This window comes from Miniopterus natalensis, chromosome 1, assembly GCF_054644295.1.
Source record: "Miniopterus natalensis isolate mMinNat1 chromosome 1, mMinNat1.hap1, whole genome shotgun sequence".
Classification (NCBI taxonomy): domain Eukaryota; kingdom Metazoa; phylum Chordata; class Mammalia; order Chiroptera; family Miniopteridae; genus Miniopterus; species Miniopterus natalensis.
Genome location: NC_142081.1, coordinates 10,853,988 through 10,873,586, shown reverse-complemented (window position 1 = coordinate 10,873,586; position 19,599 = coordinate 10,853,988). Strand labels below are relative to the sequence as shown.

Genomic DNA, 19,599 nt, shown 5'->3' with positions numbered 1-19,599 from the left:
TAGGATTCATCAAACTTGCCTGCCTAAGTTTCACCCTGTACCAGGCAAAAATGCAAAGACATTCTTAAATTCCCAATTTCAAAGGCTTTTGGAATGACAACATGCAATTGCATGGCCTTTAAAACAACAACAGGAATATGACACCTCTCACAATTGTTGAACTACTCCAGGAACCTGAAGATAAATGCCACTTTTCTTACCCACATTTATATTCTAGTCTTTCCACACACACACACGGTCAGCCCTCGGTGTGGCCTTTCAAGGAAAAGAGGCTTCGCCCAACCAAACAACAGCTCTAAACCAACCAAAATGCACTGGAATTCCTCACCATTAGCCCAGTACAGTTCTAAAGCTCTTGATCCAACAAAATCCACCTGATTTTGACCAGTTGTGCCACTCTGACACCTGGCCAACCAACAGAGGCTGGCGGGGACAGGAAACTGGACAACCCTTAAGGAGCCAGCCAATCTGCTGTTGCAGATATCCGAAACAGCAATCGCCCGAAAGTAATTTCTAAAAGTATTTAGCATGCATCTTTTTGCTATTTTTTACCCATTTATTCTTCAACTTTAACTATTTCCAAAGAAAGTTAACTGCAAAAGTAGAGATGAAAGACAGTATGAACTCCCTGAACATACTACATAGGAACTTGGGCAAAGCAGCTGACCATGGACTCGACAGCAGGAAGGATGTCCCCTTGCAAATGGTGCTTTTAGGGAAAAGGGAGTATTGTCTGAACTCTGAGCCTCAGAACTGAGCACAGTCACCCTTCCAGGCACACGTGGGTGTTAGGGGTCAGCCAGGAACACGTGGGCCTCCGTGGTGACCGAAGTGCCAAAACACCCAAAACATCCCTCATTGGCCCAAGCACTGAAAATACATAACAGGGCTTTTTTTGACCAGCTGTTTGTGCTATGGTCACATCCTAATTGCCACATGATTCCAATTTCGCCAAAGCAAGCCAAACACTTCTAGAACATGACCAGTCACGACAGACCAAAGGAGCAGTCCTGGTTTCAGATGAACAACTGATGGCAACCAGAAGATGTAAATAGGAAGAAGTAACAGACCCAACCCGCCACAGCCACACTTCTCCGGTGCCCACTCCTGGGCAGGACAGAGCTCTTCTGACTGACAGCAAGCGCACAGGAGTCTTGAGAGGGGGCGGAGGAGGGGCGAGGGAGCGAGGTGCTTAGAGACCTACCTTGTAGAAGGGCTCCATTTCTCTTGAAGAAGGTACTGCCCGGCCAGATGGGTGGACCTGATGTGCTGGAAGAGAAGAGACACCAGGGTAAGGACCGGCTCATTTACACTCACTCGCCAGCACTCAGAACAAGCCTTTCTCCGAACGTGTCACTCAAAATGGCCTCAGAACACTTTCCCAATCATGCATTATTTATACCCTCTGAAAATGCATCTTTAAAAACCATTCGTTTTGTTTTTTGATGAATGGGCTTCATATTTCACAGTGCAGAAACAGGCCACATGGGCATTCTGGTTATGTCTGGACCCTGATCCCTCCTAGAAACTGAAATCATTTGCGGATCAACAAAATGGCAAATTTACACGGTTTGACGTCATTGCTTATAACTTTTGCTAACTTGTTCATAATTTTACGGTTGTATGTGGCAAAGAACGTCTATCCAAGTCTGAGACCAGGTGGATTTTCCAACATCCCCTGATGCCACCTGCCTATTATAAATGCAAACTTGTTTTTCTCGGCTTTTCCACCACCAAATCTGTAATAAACAATTATGACCTTGCTGGACTCTCTCCCTCCCCTACCTTCTTGTTTTGTATCCTGTTTTCAATTTCCTGGCTTAAAATGTTGCACACTCCATCCCCTATAAAACATTTTGCAAATGTCACCACCCACAGCCTGGTAACAGGAGAAGTAAGGAAGATCGATATATCACAAGGACACTTTACTGCATTTACAGACAAGCATTTTCACTGTGTTAAAACGCCCGGTGGAAAAACTTTAAAACCAAGCCCATCTTAGTGAAACATCCTTTGAGGGGAAACTAGGTTATTCTCAATCAAGCACTGGTTTGGGTTAATGTTAGAAAGCACTCAGTCAAAAATGTTACTGCATCCAGCCCAAGAGGCAGTGTAAGTTACTCTCGTCAAAATAGCCCACAGCAAATGATACTGGTTAACGCATCATCGATCACCTTCGACAATAAAAAAAACACCAAAAAATTGGTCCGAGTAACACATGTGTAAATTCGGCAGATGGACACACACACGGAGAGTAAGAACTCTGAAGGCTGTACAGTGACTGCTTTCCCTGTCAACCAGGGTCTCCGGGAACGCAATACTGTTAACAAAAGGAGAAACGCCACTGAAACATCCTTACTAACGGTGCAAAGAGCACAGCAGGGACAGGGACAGGGACAAGTTACATGATTGGGCAGAAGAGGAAGGAAAGAGCTACCGCGTCAGAGTACTAGTCCACATCAGACTGATGTCCAATGAGCTAGAACACACGCTGTGACCCAGGTTGTAAACGAACCTTTCTGTTTTGGATCCACTGTGTACAGACTAAGCGGATATAACGTATCTCCGCTATGGCTTTCTGCAGCCCTGATTCTCAGCTCTGGCAGTTGTGGCCTCTGAGTGGCCAGGAGTTGCCCAGGACAACGGCAAATTTGGCTGCGGTCGCGGGGCGGTGGGATGATTGGCAGCAAGCTTCCACCTCACTCCTGTCCTATCCCGTTCTGAGGCTTTAAGGCTCAAAGTTGCATGAAGAATAATATGCATTAAAAGGCTTAAGATTATCTTTTAACAACCCCAGCCATCTCCTGGGATTTTACTGTAAGAAAGCAGGAAACAGCGAGCTGGCTGTTGCCAATACTCAATCGCCTGATTTCTAAAGATATTTAAAAACTGAGGACTTCATTACAGAGGAGTTGGTGCTTCAAGAGAATTCAATAATTGAGTATTACTGCAGGAGCCTGAATATCCAGCTTACTTCCATCCAAATCTCCTCTTTATCCTGACCTTGATTTGGCTGAAAGCTGAGTAGACGCCAGCGATGGAGTAAATGGGGGACTGAGGACGGGTAAATCCAGTGGTTCAGATAAGGAAAATTCTCTATGTGATAGAAATCTACTTAAAGGTCTCTACAACACCCTTTTAACGTACCTAAGTCTCTGATCACTATTCCCGCTGCCCGGCTGTGCTGTGTAATCTATACTCTAGTAACGGAGACAGATTTGGGCTGGCCACCCACCTGCTCCGACCCGGCCCCCACTGTGACGGATGATTCACCTGTGGTCTTTCCAGCTCAAGGTAAGCGGGCCCACGTCATGCTAATTACGAAGCTTTTGAGCTCACTGGCCCCGTGTTCTACACTCTTTTTTTGGATAGTCCCTCAAAATGACATCTTCTAACTATTAGCAGATTCAAGGATTGATTAAGTGCTTACTGAGAACTGTGCTGGGTGTTAAGGACAGAGGACATGAGGGAGGGGGGATTAAAAGCCGTATTTTATGGCCTCTCGGAGCTTACTGACATACTTACCTAGCTCCAACCTCTTATGATTCTATCTAGAGAGACAGGAACTGCCTATAAAAAGGTCAATGGTTACCATCCTGGTGGCTGCAGGTTGGAGAGGCTGCAAACTGATTTTTCCCCCCACCAATGTGGAGATGTTCCAGGCTCACTGAACGTTAAAGCTCAAAGTTAGCTTAAAAACATTATATGGAATTACTTAAAAGTGTGTATCAATCCCAGTAATTCAGAAGACTCTGTGGTGAAGGTCTTTTTTGGAGAACCTGAGGTCACCCATTCATGGGGCAAACCAAGGGGGGGTGGGGGACCCTCCACACTCAGTCACTCAGATGCTGGTGACTCGTACATGGTCACTGCCATGAGAAGTGGCCACTAGGACCCTTCAATATACCAAAGTGGGTTTTCCTCACCGTACAATGGTGCTCACAGTGCTTGAGGCTGGGAGAGCAACTTATTGTTTACAGAGCACAGCAATCAACGCTTTGCCATGGACCCCTCCACTCCTGGGGGGGGGGGGGGAGGCAGGACTCACCTTCCTCTTCCTATACATGGGGAAACGGAGGCCCTGAGAGGTGCAGGGACTCACCCAAGTCATCTAGTCATCGGCCCAAGGCCAGACCAGGGTTTCCAGGCCAGTTCGCTGTCCCGATACATACACATCAACGGCCCAAGTTCATTTCCCACCCTCTAGCTTTTCTCTTCCAGTCTTCCAGCACTAAACTCCTAGCTATCCCTCTCCGTGGACGGTATTTCACTAAGAATCTCTCCGAGGCAAAGTCCTGGGCTAGAAAAAGCAATTAGGCTAACCATATGTGAAACACGTGGGCTCCTATTAGCAGCAACAATGCAACGCTGGCGCCACAAATGTCTCATTTCAATAGCGCTCCAGCGAAATCCCATGACCTTCAGCAACTATAAGCCAAACCCGCTTTGTGACAAAGGAAGCCAACCGATAGGTTCAGAGGGCCGTGCCTGCCAGAAAGGCAGTTGTGAACTGGCATTTGAGAACATTGATCCAGCTGATCATTAAGACCAGCGCTGAGCCAGCAAATCCCAAGAGATGAGTGATACCGTCCTGAACGGCATACCCAGCGTCTGCCAGAGGCTCACAGTCCACAATCGCTCCCTGCGCCTCACACTCTCAGCTGCATTTACTCTGAACTCCCAAGGGGACACCGTGACTCAACAGGTCGGGGAGCCCTGAGGTGGCTCTTGGCATAATGAAACCCATGAGCTTTCTCTTCATTGTGAGAACCGGCTGGACTACAGCCAAGACCCTGGGAGGTTCTGGCACAGCCTGCACCTGTCCTCACCAGCCTGGCCTTTCCCTAAGTCTAAGGAAAAGCAAATTAAGAAAAGTGCTTTTTTTCTAAGAACCCAGCTGCCAAATGCGAACTGGTGCATCTAAAAGAAAAAAAACAAGATACTGCAACATGGACGAACCTCAAGGACACAGTGCTCAGTAAAGTAAGGACAAATGCTATAGGATTCCACTTATATGAGGCCCCTGGAGGAGTCAGATTCACAGAGACAGAAGGTAGAATGGTGGTTTCCAGAGACTGGAGAGGAGGGGAGGGGAGGGGGGAGTCATTGTTAATAGGTTCAGAGCTTCAGTTTTGCCAGGAAAAATGAGCTCTGGAGATTGGCTGCACAGTTGTGTGAATGTGCTTGACACCACTGACCCATACAATGGTTAAGGTGGTGAACATTTTTAAATGTAAAATGAGAGAAAGAATATAGGACAGACTCAGGAAGAAGTGAATCAAAGTCTAAGAAGCTGGGGGCACTGAAGGACCAATCTCTGTGCTGTGGTTCTGAACAGCACCTGCTGCCAGAATGGTCCATGACACACACACTAAAACGCAGGAAGCCCAAACCAACTGGAAAAAGGGACGCAGCGAGGCCAGCCTGCCCTGATCTAGCACTTGCAGAGGCCGGAGCTTGCCCACTACGTGTTAGGCACCTGAGCACACTCCTGTCACTTACACTGGAAACGGGGTGTGAGGGCAATCCCTTCTGATATGAGACGTCTACCATCAGAATGTGTTTCCCCAAAGCAGTTATAACAAGGGGGGAGGTTCCTGAAAAAATACTTGGAATTCAACTGCTTTAATTCTAACTATGGATTAATCACTAGGAAATATCAGAAAAACAAATATGACCTACGCCACACATTAAACCCAGACTCCTGGGGTGAAGGACACAGTCATAGGAGTTTGGAATTTAGGGATCGGCGCAGTCTGACGGGGAGACATGTGTGAGACGGTCTCCGGTTTCACAAAGTAACGCTCATAACTTGAGAAGCATCACTAAAGAGCAGACTTGAGAGTTCAGAATTCTCGGGAGCATTTGATAAACCTCCTAAATATTAAACCTGGAGTGTGTTGACATCCAAAGGGATCTCGGTGGCCACCTGGTCCCATCCAAGGTGTGGGGGCAGTGTTAAGACCTGGATTCTGGGAATTTGTACAAAACACAGGCTGAAAATCTTTTAACAGATCAGAGTCTCAATTCTACGCTGCAACCTGGGGCCATGACGGCATCTACACATAATAGTGAAACGAGTGGATGCACATAAAAAAGACACTCTGCGCACTGCAGGAGACCAGCACTAGTTTTGACCACAAGAAGACTGCAGTTCAGAGAAGCGCTCCCACCTAACCCCGTCCAGCTCTTTTCTTCGTGACAGATGAGGTGGCCACACCGCCACCTTCCTCTCTTCTTTAAGGGCGCCCTGAGATCATCTCATTGGAAGTGTTCCTCAGTCCACAGTAGCAATGAACAGTTTCTGAAAATCAACAGGCGGGGAGAAGCCACTTCACAGATGCAGCCTGGTCAAGAGAAAGCTTAAAGAAAAGGTAACTCCACAAAGAATCCTGCGCACAACCAAAGTGGCAGGTGTGCCCACGGCGACCTTTCAGGGTCGTACGATCAGAGGGAGCCTCTGGCCCAGTTTCGGAAGCTGACAATGGTTGAGAAGGCTTTACTGAAGCAGACAACAACCATCCAGAACCACAAAAACCACAACTGAGTGCGTGGCGAGATCACCGAGGGAAAAACGTTGATCGCGAGAAGGAAAGGAACTGTGTTGTTACCTTAGCCAGATGTTACGATCAAAGACTTATCCTGACTCACAATGGATCAACCTGACATAGTTCCTGGGTGCCCATCATGGCCATGGCTGTGCTGTGGCTGGACTGGCTGAGAACCTGACTGAGGTGGCTGCTCTAGAGTAAGATCTACTATTACTTAAATATATCAATCCTTTATAATATTCCACAAAGCACACTACAAAGTTAGGGCCTCCTCCTCGGAAATGTTTGAAAACCACCGACTAAAGGCAACAGGGTTTCTTAATTGGGGCTGGATAGTTCTTTGTCATGGGGATGTCCTCTGCACCACGGGGTGTTGTTGAGCAGCCCCCCTGGCCTCTATCCACTAGAGTTCAGCAGCACCCCCTCCCCAGCTGTAGCAACTAAAAGCATCTCCAGCCCGGCTGGTGTGGTTCAGTGGTTGAGCACTGATCTATGATCCAGGAGATGGTGGTTCGATTCCTGGTCAGGGCACATGCCCGGGTTTTGGGCTCAATCCTCAGCAAGAGATGTGCAGGAGGCAGCTGATCAATGACTCTCTCTCTCATCGTTGATGTTTCTCTCTCCCTCTCCCTCTGCAATCTTCCTCTCTCTGCAATCAATAAAGACATATTTAAAAAAATAAATAAATACAAATGTCTCCAGATGTTGCCTTATGTTCACTGGAGATAAAACTTCCCCCAAGCGAGAGCACGGACACGGTGGTCAGCAACCCAGCCAAGCTGGCCCCGATCTTCTCCCACTTGCCAAGTCTTAAACCTCCCTCTCCACACTCATCAGCCAAGGTCGCCTCCTCGCTGCTAAAACCAAAGCCATTCCGAATAAGCCTGTTCACACTCATTACTTCCACCTGCATCTGCACCATCTTCTCTGCCAAAGTAACCCGATCCTGCCCTCTTTTCCTCCGGAAACTTTCCTCCCTCCACTACCTCTCCACTCGCCTCCCCCGCTTTCCGAGGACCAGGAGCATCTTGTCATCCATCACGAAATACCTACTAGTGTCCCATCCTCCTCTGGGCTCCTGTAACTCGGCCGTGCATTAATGAAGCCCACAAGCTGGGCACCGAGTGTCTGACCTTTACTCCCTCGGGTCACTGTCCCTGGGGACCAGCTGCAATCCTCTTATATCAGGGTCACCAGAGGCCGGACTAAGGGCCCTTGATAGCACAACACCTCCCTCTGCCTCCTCCACGCCCTCCCTCATGGGCTCTCATGAAAAGCTTGCTTTTGTTTTCTGATTACATAAACTCTCTATAACTTTGGCATTATCTCTTTAAAATGCCTTCCAATTTTAGCCTCAAAATACCCTTCTAACCCGGTTCTCTTCCTCCCACCCTGCTCTACACATTCTGCTAGCCCCATAATCAGGGGCATTCCTGGAGTGTTAGCCTCGCTTCTTTTCTGCACAGTATTCCTTTCCTAGGAGAGTTCGTGGACTCACGGAAAACCGGGCTTCTCCGATTCCGTGTCTCCGGCTGACCTTGTCTCCAGACCTGGAAGGTATCTGGCTGCATCCTGACCTATACATGGCTGGCACCCCCGAACTTGGCTGAGTTCACTGCACACAGAAGAGGGTTGTCATTAGTCTACTAAATGATTCTATAAAACAGTTACCTGCGTATCATAAAACAGAATTATTTTAAACACTAAGGATTAAAAAATATCTCTTACAGACATAAATCTCAGAATGGTACTAGACTATACAGTAACATTTCTTCTACACTATCAGGAGCTCAGATAAAAACAGAAAAATCTTTTAAAAAGGAAACAAAATTATAAATCTCATCATTGATGGTAAGAGGTTAGGTAATTTGGGTTCCTCTCTTCTGTGATTTCTTGATTACTTAGGAATATATAAATAACTAGATAAGTGCATGTATATTTTTGACAATATGGATGCATGTTTGGGTGTGCTGAAGAAATTCTGCTTGAAACCTCTGCTACAATTTTAGATGCATAAAGCTCACGCTACATCTTAACAGATGCAAAGGTGTTTATCATTATCTTTGTGCTCCAGTTTCTAATTTTACACATGAAAACCAAGGCATCATTCAGCATAAAGTACATTATTTGCATGATATATTTGCATTTGTAAAACACCCACATTTACTTTTACTGCTTAATGGGCCCGATTAAAATGGGCCACTCTATATAAATGGAGCACACTGGTTCCCAACTCAATGGTGCTGATAAGAAAACTGCTCCTTTTAGATGCAAATGAACCTACTAATCACAATTAAAACGGTGGAATTGAGGAAAGCTGAGCAGCTGTTCCAGGAACTAAAAGTCTAGGGCCAGTCTGGTTTTAGGGGAATCCAGGGAGCAGCCAGGGACTTCCCAGAGGACACCTGCCCAGGGCCCAATGGGGTCAAGAGAACTTTTCCAAAGTTGGCTGGGAGAGAGCAGGAGAAAGCTCCGGAATGTGGGCTGACTGTGCAAGTGTGGCCCACCCAGCCTACTCAAGGCCATAGGGGCCAGACTAACCAGTCTGGTTCAAAGGACATAATTGGAGCAGAGGGAGAGGGATTGTATTTGCAAAACTCACAAAGGAAAGACACACATATGAAGAGTTAAACCACTGAGACATCCCTTTAAAACGGTGCCGTTGCTATGGAAAACAGAACGGCGATTCCTCAAAAAATTACACATAGGATTACCGTATGACCCAGCAGTTCCTGTTCTGGGTATACAGCCAAAAGAACTCAAAGCAAGAGCTCAGAGGTAGGTGTACACCCACGTTCATAGCAGCGTTATTCACGAGAGCCAAAAAGTGGAGGCAACCCAAGAGTCCATTGATGGGTGAATGTAGTCTACCCATACCCTGGAATAGTGGAATATTATTCGGCCTTACAAGAAGGAAATTCTGTCATCATGGCCCACAGAGCAGCCCCTCAATACTCTTACGTGCAATCCTGGAAAGCTGGAACCTGGAGGCTTTCCCATGGAATGTCTCTGTCTCAGAGTCACTGCCCCGCAAATACAGATACCATGCCCCTTCCTTGAGCAGCTCGTCTGATGGTGGCAGGTCTCTGAGCTGCAGTGGCTGAAGGTGGCACAGGGACAGCTCCTACGCCTTCCCCTCTGGCGGAGCTGGGGTGGAAGGGCTTCAAGATTAAGGAACCCTAGCCCTGGCCAGTGTGGCTCAGTTGGGAGCATTGTCCCATGCACCAAAAGGTTGCTGGGTCAATTCCTGGTCAGGGCACATGCCTGGGTTGTGGGCTTGATACCAGGGATCATGCAGGGGGCAGTTGATCGATGCTTTGCTCTCACATCGATGTTTCTCTCTCTCTCTAAAAAAAAATCAATTAAAAAATCTTTAAAAAAAAAAAAAAAAAAAGATTAAGGAACCCTAGCTCTTCTCTCTCTCCTTCCCTTGACAGTGGTTTTGCGGAGATGTTGACAATGGTGGGAAAGGGCTTCAGTTTAATATGTGGGACTAGTCGGGGACTTTAGACAGGGTAGTTGGAGACAAGTGACAGGAGGAAAGCTTTATCTAAAAATCTACAGCTTTAGGAGGAAACACCTCTCCAGTGAAAATATCATTTCGCCTTGATCTCAGTGACAGGTTTCATAAATCCCTGGGCCGTCCCCCATCACCCTGACGCAGGGAGGGCCGCCACACTCATACCTCGTATCCCAAGATGACACATCGTTTTGAGGCCGCACCAACCAACCACACACTGCCCAATACAGATAACGCACAGGGCATTTCCTCTCACTGTTTCGCTGAATTCATAGGACTTTCAGAGAAAAACCTCAGCAACGCAGACAGAAGTTACTATGACCTTTATTCTTCAGGCTGGCAGAGATCAAGAGACGTAAACATTTAACCCAAGTTTTTGACCAGTCTGATTCCAGGTACTTCCTGTAAGCTAAAAACCAGTCAGACAGGAAAATGACCGACTTGTGGGAAGACTGGGACCTACCTAGATTATTCATTTCCTCTTTTTGAGAGTCAGTCCCATACCACACCCCAGCACAAAGACAGAGAAATAAATGCTGATTCTGAAAAGCTGATGATAAAGAGCTGGCTACCTCTGTCTAAACTTTATCCCAAGGGGCACCAAACCCAGGTTGAAGTTGTACGCAACAGCACAGAAGTTTATTTTTCTCTTTGTTATCCTCACCTGAGGATATGTTTTATTGATGTTAGACAGAGAGAGGAGGGAAGAAAGAAACATCAACAGTTGCCTCCCATAGGCGCCCAACCGGGATCGAACCCGCAACCTTCTGGTGTAGGGGTTGACGCTCTAACCACTGAGCAACCCCGCCAGGACCAAAAGTTTATTTTCTTATGAGACATTTTTTTCCTGCAGTTTACTGGATCTATTTATGGTTGGCTTTGAAGTGACAAAAAAAAAGCAATTTTCCATTTCTAAAAGGTAATCTCTTATGTCTGCCAAGGCAACAAATATTGTGATTGGCACCAGGACCTACACTGTGTCTTTGTCCTGATACTTCTGAGCATAAAGAGCCGGTCGAAGACACTCCCTCCACCCCTTCCTCTCCATGCCGCCTGGCCGCCGCCACCACCACCTGCATCAGGTCGCCCCTTGCTTGTGACTTGCTCCTATTCTCAAAATGCCCCATGTGTACCCTGCGCCTGCTCAGAAAAAGCAAAGAGGAGATGGCGGGGAAGTCCAAATGTGCGGGTCCTCTCCCCACATCACGAGGGCCAGGGTCGTGAACTGTCTCATACACCGTCTCGCACACCTCAAACCTGATAGCCATGCGATTCTTCTAGAACAGTTACAGAAACAGCCAGTCCTCTCCCGAAAGAGAAGTGAAGCAAATGCTGCTAAACCTCCTCGACGGGATTCAATTCCAAGAGAACATACAGCAAAGTTACTTCTCGGCGGTCGTGACTGACACAAGGTGCGTGACAGTCTGGTACTACATGGGGGCTTCTCAGGACCTTTCCCGGGCACCAACAGTCATGTAGCCGCGTGTAAGTTTTTTGGTTCTGCTTTGTCTTGTTCGGCGCGTCCCTCTTCTCTGAATTTCTACGGCACAGAGGAGGTACCACAGACTTGAAGCTTTACGCATATTCAGGAAAACCTTGGCTTCCTGAAACCTCTGGGGGACCGTGACTCCCACAAACAGAGGGTGCTTCCCGGTGCCTGGTCATTCCGCTCACCCTCAAGCGTGCCCGGGCCGCCCGAGGCACGCGCCTCCCTTCCCGTCCCGTCGGGGCTCACGCCCTCCGCGGCGGGGCTGGCGGGCTGAGGGCTCCTGAAGGACACGTCCCCTCCCACTCCCTGCAGGCTTGAAAAGGTCTCCCCAGCTCGCTACCTCTGTTCCTTCCACCAGCCCCTCCTCAAATGCAGCGCCCAACAGAGTTCCATGCCATCCAAGCTGGGACACTGTCCCAGCCTCGGCCTTTCCTGGGGAGACACTTGAGGTTTAGGGCTTACTTACGACGCCTGCGACCGCTTCGTATCTGGAGATGCACCGGCTTGCATGAGCTCCCCTGTAATCTTTGTTCAAAACCACTCCCCGGCTCCCTGCGGCCTGTGCCGCTTCCAAGTTCCTTAGCTCAAGCAACAGCTCACCTGGCTCCAGCTTCATCTCCTGCCATTCTTGTCTTGTATTATTATTATTATTAATAATTTTTATTTTTTTTGCTCCGGCAATCCCAGGTTGTTCCTGGGCCCCCAGACACAGCAGAGTGCCTCTTCCCTGTCTTCACTCACTCAGCCGCCTCAGTTCCAACCATCCCTCCCTCTGCTCTCCTCTTTGCAAACTCTTCTGCTCTTCCCATCTTCTTCCCACCTCCCTCAGTGCCCAGGGCAGATCCAGCCTTTCCTACGCTGCTGCCGTTATATGCATCACACTGCGTCGCACGTCTATGTAACAGACTGATTATGTGGCTGGACTGCGAGCTCTTCGAGGACCCCAGCTGTCTTATTAAAGTTCCCAGTGGCTGGCACAGAGGACGTGGTCAATAACATCTGCTGGAAAAAACGCACTAGCCTTGCAAAGTACAAAGAGCTGGTATCAGGATCCTCATTTTGCAGCTAAGAACACTTAATTCTGAAAGGTGCAGTCACGAGGGTCCTGCAGCCAGCAGTGACTCTCGCTCTTTCCACGGAACCACGGCGTTTAGATAACCCACCTCCCATTTCCCGCTGCCTCTTGAGTTCTGCGATCTACAGGAAAGAAAAGTTTCCTGGATGTTTCTGAGCATCTACCCATTCCCTTCTTTTCAGAATGGACACCCAAAGGACAGTCCTATAATTCACTATTATCAGCACATCGAGTTTAACTCAGAGCCCGGGCAGCCAAGCGCTAAATTAACATTACTCTTCTCCGCAGAGGAGATGGGGCTCTGAGCAGGCACGAGATGCCTGCGTAACTTTGAAGAAGAGATTTACACACCCCTTTGTCTCCCACATAAATGGACTCAAGAGCTGCAGCAGTGCATAAATGATCCTTTCTTTCCACTGTTTATAGTTGAAAGCAGCCGTTTTCAGCTTCTCGCCGGTGATCACTCCACTAAAAATAGCTTTGATGCTGTCACATGCGAACTGGAGCAGGACCTGAAAGCGGCTCCCCTTTTAGTTCCGAGCCTGTTAAACGTTAAGAGAGAGGCAGCTGTTAACACACTCCAACGTGTTTACATGATGCTAAAGGAGTTTGGCTCGTAGTTTAAAAAAAAAAAAAAAAAGGGCACTGAAAAGGGACAGAAATGGACTTGCTGCCTCTGGTGACAATACTTTCTGCTGAGCAGGAGCTCCGGGAAGAACAGTGAGGTTGGCAGGGAAAACCCAGGCCGTCCAGCTTCAAGGAGAAAGTGACAGCGTACTGCGGGGAAGACGAGAGAGATCCCCCTGCGGTGTGAGGCTTCCCGCTCTGCTTGAGTCAGGGGCAGGGGAGGTGGCAGAGAAAACAGTAGTATAGAAAAGGGAACTTATAAACGGGAGTACAGTTTTTTAACTCGTTAAAAACCACCTAAGAGCTGTACTTAGAAATCAAGGAAATGAAGAAGGAAATATATTCAGCATCTTGGCCATTCCCTTGATGCCTTCTACTGGTTCACTGGGCAAATGGACCTCTCGGGAAGTCTTCTGAAACCCAGACCTAACCTGAGGAAATAGCGGAGCCTGGCTTGGAAGAGAGAGGGAACTGCGACTTTCATTCCAGCTCTTTCCGGCCCAAGGGACCTGCCCTATCTTGTGCACAAGGCATGGGGGTCAAGTGACAAAACCTATGCCAAAGTGCCTGATGAATTGTGCAACCCCCTAACAATCAACAACGCCCTTTAGAAGCATGCATCCAGGAGGGAGAGTCCTGACAGCAGTCTGGGATACAGTGCAATTTCCTTAAAAAAATAAAAATTAAAAAATGGCCCGACCAAATAAACAGTGGCCTTTCTTCCTTCTTAATTCTATGTGTCCACAGGATGACTCACACCATGTTTGCTTACGAGGTGAGAATGAGTTTTAGGAGGTTTTGTCCTAGAAAACTTGCACTGAGCCTGGCTGAGCAGGAGGCGGAGAGAGACAAGGGCCCTGGCTGCAGCGGGACTTGCCACGTGCCCTGGGAGCACGCGGCCGCTGGGAGATGGACACTGAGGTCAGCGATGGTGAACTGGTGACCCCAGCGCACGAACCAGAGACCATCCTGTTAGAGGTCCGCATATATTTCACAGCCCATAACTTAACAAAAACCTCGGTTTCTTTCTTGCAGACCTTGAGGAAAACAGAGCCTCTATTACGTCACTGTCCCGTTTCCTGAGCTGCGCTGCCACGGGTGGACTGTGTGTGACTCACGCGCAAGAATGAACGCGCTTCTCTAAATCCCCTATAAATTTCAGCAGCACGTCGAGGTCATAATAATACGGGAATTTATCACCTAAGTGATATATATTTGAACAACAGAACGGACTTTATATACTGCGACATCTTTAACACTCATTTTTTTGTTAACAAGACAAAAGAATTTACAGTTACTGCCAACAGCTTGCTGGCAGCTAATACCATGATTAGCTGTTGCCTGGCAACAGTCAAGCATGCTTCCTCCCAAATCAGGAAGAGCCACCGCTAAATCTAGACTAATTACAAAATGGGACAAATATTTAAAGCTTCATATTTATTAAGGATTTGTGGAGGGCATCCTAGTAAGAATAATTCCTGTTAAACTGATTTAACGAAACACAGTGCATACCTGCCTTTCACTGTCACACGTTACGCAGATCACGCGAGGAAAGCTGGATGTTTTTGCAACTTTTGTGATTTCCCTAAATAGTGCACTAAACAAAACTCTGCCCCTACATTTTGTAGAAGCATGTCGTTTGCCTACTTCTCTAGAATAAGGAAAAGAAAAGAAGCACTGGAAAGGGCCCCAAGCCTTTTAAAATATATATATTTGCAGAGACATTCTGAGGCTACCGTGACCCTTTTTACAACTCTTACAGAGATATCCGGATGAAAGCGCAACAGCCTGACTCTCGAGTTTCTACCTTTATCTGCATTCTCAGTTGCCTCTACTTCAAAGGTCACTGAGAATCCTCTGGGTAGAGGGTGAGTTCAGAGATTTTTCATCGTCTATGAGGCTGCCGCAAGGGCTAAGGCGCTGGTGGCAAAGTCCTGAGCAATCAAAGTTCTAAAAGTCTGCAGACCTGCTGCATCCCCCAGACAGGAGGCTGGAGGACCAGGGGACAGCACGTGTGTGTACACGTGTACACACACACACACACACACACACACACACACACACACACACACTTTGGCCCCCTTTCATATGCAAAGTGAAGCAATATTCTCTTCCAAAAGATGAGACACCAGCCACAAAGGTAGAGTAAGAACTGAGCCAAACAATACTGAGCCAGAGGTAAGAATGGCTTTTACTTTTTTAAGTGGTTGAAATAAAAAAAGTGGTTGAAATAAAAAGATAATTTTTCATGACATGTGAAGATTATATAAACTCCAACTCCGGTGTATAGAAATAAAATTTTATCAGGATACAAAATGCTCCTTTGTTTATGGATATATGTCTATTTCATGCTGAATATTTAGTATTTGGCCCTTTACAGCAAAAGTCTGCAGACCTCTGGGGTGGAATAAAGACTGGTGACGTTTTAGTTCTTGAAAAAGAAACTGATTTTGGATTAACTTTAAACAGGACCAAAACAACAGCAAAGAAGCCATTTCCCACCAAAAGGCCTTGAGTCTGGGCTGCATGGCAAAAGCACTAGCAAAATTTCCAGAAAACAGACCCTGTGGAATGCTAATTTAATTAGTATTCAATTTAATAATCAGTACTTGGAATCTTCATGATTTCAGCTAACCAATCCTTCCACCCGCTGTACACACACGAATTCTCTTGAAAACGTTTCTCAGATTGTTTCTCCTCTGTCCTATTAGCAAAAATATCTGAGCAACTCATCAGATGCTCTATAAATCTACACCATTTTCTGAACTGAAGTAATTTTATTATTTAAAACAAACATGAGCATTGTTTCTAGGTCTGACAGGAACATGGAATCAATTATATTCTGTGTGTAAATAAGCCCGCCCACCAGATCACGCTGTACGTCTGCAAACTTTCTTAGGAAAGGGCTGATCCAGATGAAAATTTGAATGTGATCTCGTTGAAGTCTGCACCAGCCAAAAGCCTCTGCCTTTGCTACCCTCTCCCTAGGTCTCTCCATTTACTAGGCCAGGGTATTTCCTTGAAGCTCCCTGGCAGCCTGCACTTCTGCTTATACTTTAGAGACACGTTTTACATTTCTTACAGCCTATCTTTTTTGCATAACTGTGGTCCTCACCATCTCATCAGCCTTCCTGACTCCACTGACAAGTGCCATTTTTCAAGCCTTCCAGGATCGCTAACAATAAACCCTAAAGCAATCTCCATTAATCAAAACCCAAGTGTGCCACAGAATAGATCTTCAAGTTCTTTCAGTATTTAAGACTATGGCAAATCTGGAAGAAGAACATTAAGAGTAATTAACATCAGAATTTTAAAAATGTATTTCTCTCCCTGATCCTGCTGGCTAGAATGGCCTCTCCTAAAATGACCTGAGATGTTCTGGAATTACCTCCGGATGTCCTCCACTGTTTTCCTCTGCAGGCCCACAGTTTTCTCTGAAAATAACCGGAGCGTTTTCAGGCTGAAGTGGGAAAAACAGTATTCGGTGAATGACCCAGTGAACGTAATGCTTGATGACCGGCTGGTCTGCCGGCGTTGCTGGCCCACACGCACCGCAGGAAAGTGCTGACATCTTTAACACCGTTCTCTGTTACGAGTCTTTAGGCCAGTGGCAGTCAGGCTCAAATTTGGGGGTAAGAGATCCTCTCTTTTACCACTGGACTTGACCTTCAAGGCTTCACATGCTGGATTGGGCAGCCACCTTGCCTCCATGAGGGGAAAGCTTGCCTAAAGAATGGAGCCAACCAGAGAAGCAATGCCGATAGATGGAGAGGCAGAAACTGGTACCTTTGAGCCATGGAACAAGTTTTGCCTGAAGTTAGATCTACTCTTGGACTTTCTAGTCAGATAAAGCGAAACGGATTTTCATTTGTACCTTAGCCACTCTGAGATGAATTTTCTCTCAAATGCAAATGTAATACTGACAGACTGATAATTCATATAAAGACTAATAAACTCAAGATGACCTCTCCCACTACCTTTAAACAAAGGGTCTGCATGCAAATGGAAGAATTACCGACAGGCCCTAAAAGAGAAGTGGTGCCTTCACTGAAGAAAAGTAGCTACCAGCACTCGAGCATCACATACACCACTAGGAACTGCTAATTAAAGAGTCTTACCTAGTCCTATTTGGGGCTAGATGGTCTATAAATGTCCTGGACTTGGCAACCTTTAGTCAGCATCTAGCTGACTGAAAAAAAATCCTACAAGTTTATACATATATACATATTATATATATTTTAAATATATCCTTATTGATTTCAGAGAGAGGAAGGGAGAGGAAGAGAGAGATAGAAACATCAATGATAAGACAGTCATTGATCTGCCGCCTCCTGCACGCCCCCCGCCGGGGATTAAGCCTGCAACCCGGGCATGTGCCCTGACTGGGAACTGAACTGCGACCTCCTGGATCATAGGTTGATGCTCAACCGCAGAGCCACGCCTGGCCAGGCAAGTTTATATATTTTAAAATAAGCTGTACAGTATTTAAAAGAGTATGGTCCTAGCATAAGACTAGACAGAGAACTCAGTGAAAACCCAGAAAGAGAATGAGGCATGAGTGCGGAACACGTGTACTACAAATGCAGCAGCTCAAATCCGGGGAGGGGTCTGGAAGAGCCCAACACTAGTGCAAAGGACCATTCAAAAAGTGTGAAAGGCCTTGACCAAAAACCGGGCCTTGAGGAAAAAATCCAGCTGGCCAATAAACACAGGGAGCCTGCTGATCTCAGTGATAACGAAAGAAAGAAAAGGCAAAAACTAACCGATTGGATTAGCAGGTACTGACAGGACCCAAGGATGGTAGGAGAATGTCCAACATGTGGGCGGGAATATAAATTAATACACCTTGCGAAAGGGGTGGGAAGAGAACCTTGGATATATATCTAAAATGACTATCTCTTCGGCCCAGTTATTTCGCTTCTAGGAGCTCCCAATAAAGAGCCTGGGATTAGCATAAAACCAATCTGAGTTTCTGTCTTCCAGTTTCACCCACCCCATACTAGTGTGCACACTAGGAAAGCTACTTACCTTCTCTCAATTTCAGTTCTTCACCTGTTAACTGGAAATGTACGAGTACTTAGACCAAGGGACTGTTAAAATGCATTAAAGCACTAAGCTTCGTTGCAGGCAGAGAAGGTATCACAAATGTTATCATCACTGGCGGTGGCGTCCCGCCCACAGCCACAGTACCAAGGGCTGCACCGCCCCACGCCTGGCTGCACTAACAGCTCACACCCAGCACCTTCTCCAGGGCTGCCCTTGCCTGAGGGCCCCTGAGAGGCTGACAGGCCCCCTTGACCCAAGGGGGACAACCCTGCCAGTGTGATTTGCTCCATTAAGGCCAAGGATAGACTTCAGGACTTCTCTGCTCAGCTCTTTCCGCATCCTGCCTCTCTTATACCTCTTCTCCTGAGAACACCCCCTTAGTAAATCACACCCAAATCCCTATCTCAGGCTCAGCTTCTGCAGAATCCAACCTAAGACCCAACTATTATAACTTTTATTACCAGGCAAGGGGGCAAAGGTATGAGTCTCAGCATATAACTGAGGCACAGTTATAGTAACAAGAAATGAAAACAAACTAAATGACCAACCACAAATAGATAAATCCATACAAGGGCACATACATTATGAACATAATAAAAAAGAGTGCTGATGTCAGAATTAATTGACAAGAGAAGATGTACCTTGCAGAGTGTTACGTAAAAATGCACATTACTAAGCAGTACATAGAGTATGATCCCATTATAAATAAAGACTGTGTGAGTAAAAGGACATATTAAAAGACACTCAACACCCACGTCCTACAGCAGCATTTTCACAACAGCCAAGATGTGGGAGCAACCCAGGTGATTCATGGAAGGATAACAGATAAACAAGATATATAGATATACAGATATGTCATACAAAAGGGAACTCTGACACATGCTACAACATGGATAAAACTTGAAGGCATTATCACACACACACACACACACACACACACACACACACACACACACACACTGCATGACTCTACTTATATGAGGTACCGAGAGTAGTACAATTATACAAAAAGAAAGCGGAGGGTGGTTGTCAGGGGCTGGGGGAAGATGAAAGAGGTGTTGTTTAATGCATTACAGCGTGAGTTACGCAAGATGGAAAAGGTCTGAAGACTGGCTGTACAACAAAGTGAATGTACTTAATGCCACGGAACTCTACACCTTAAAAACTGCTAAGACAGTAGATTCTACGTTGTGTGTATTTTACCACAATTAAAAATTTTTTTTCATAAGAGTTAACAGCCTGGAAATAAGGGTGTTTTTATGGAATTCTTTATATTGGTTTGTTCTCTGGC

General features: G+C 46.6%; 1 protein-coding gene across 7 annotated transcripts in view; it reads right to left on the bottom strand.

Annotated features, from left to right (window-relative positions):
• FOXN3 (forkhead box N3) overlaps positions 1-19,599 on the bottom strand; it is a 322,978-nt gene that overhangs the window by 100,223 nt on the left and 203,156 nt on the right. For all 7 annotated transcript variants that reach the window (XM_016210097.2, XM_016210095.2, XM_016210100.2 and 4 more), the window contains one exon: positions 1,205-1,269. In XM_016210097.2, coding sequence (XP_016065583.1) covers positions 1,205-1,269 — 65 coding nt within the window. The remainder of the gene's footprint in view (positions 1-1,204; positions 1,270-19,599) is intronic.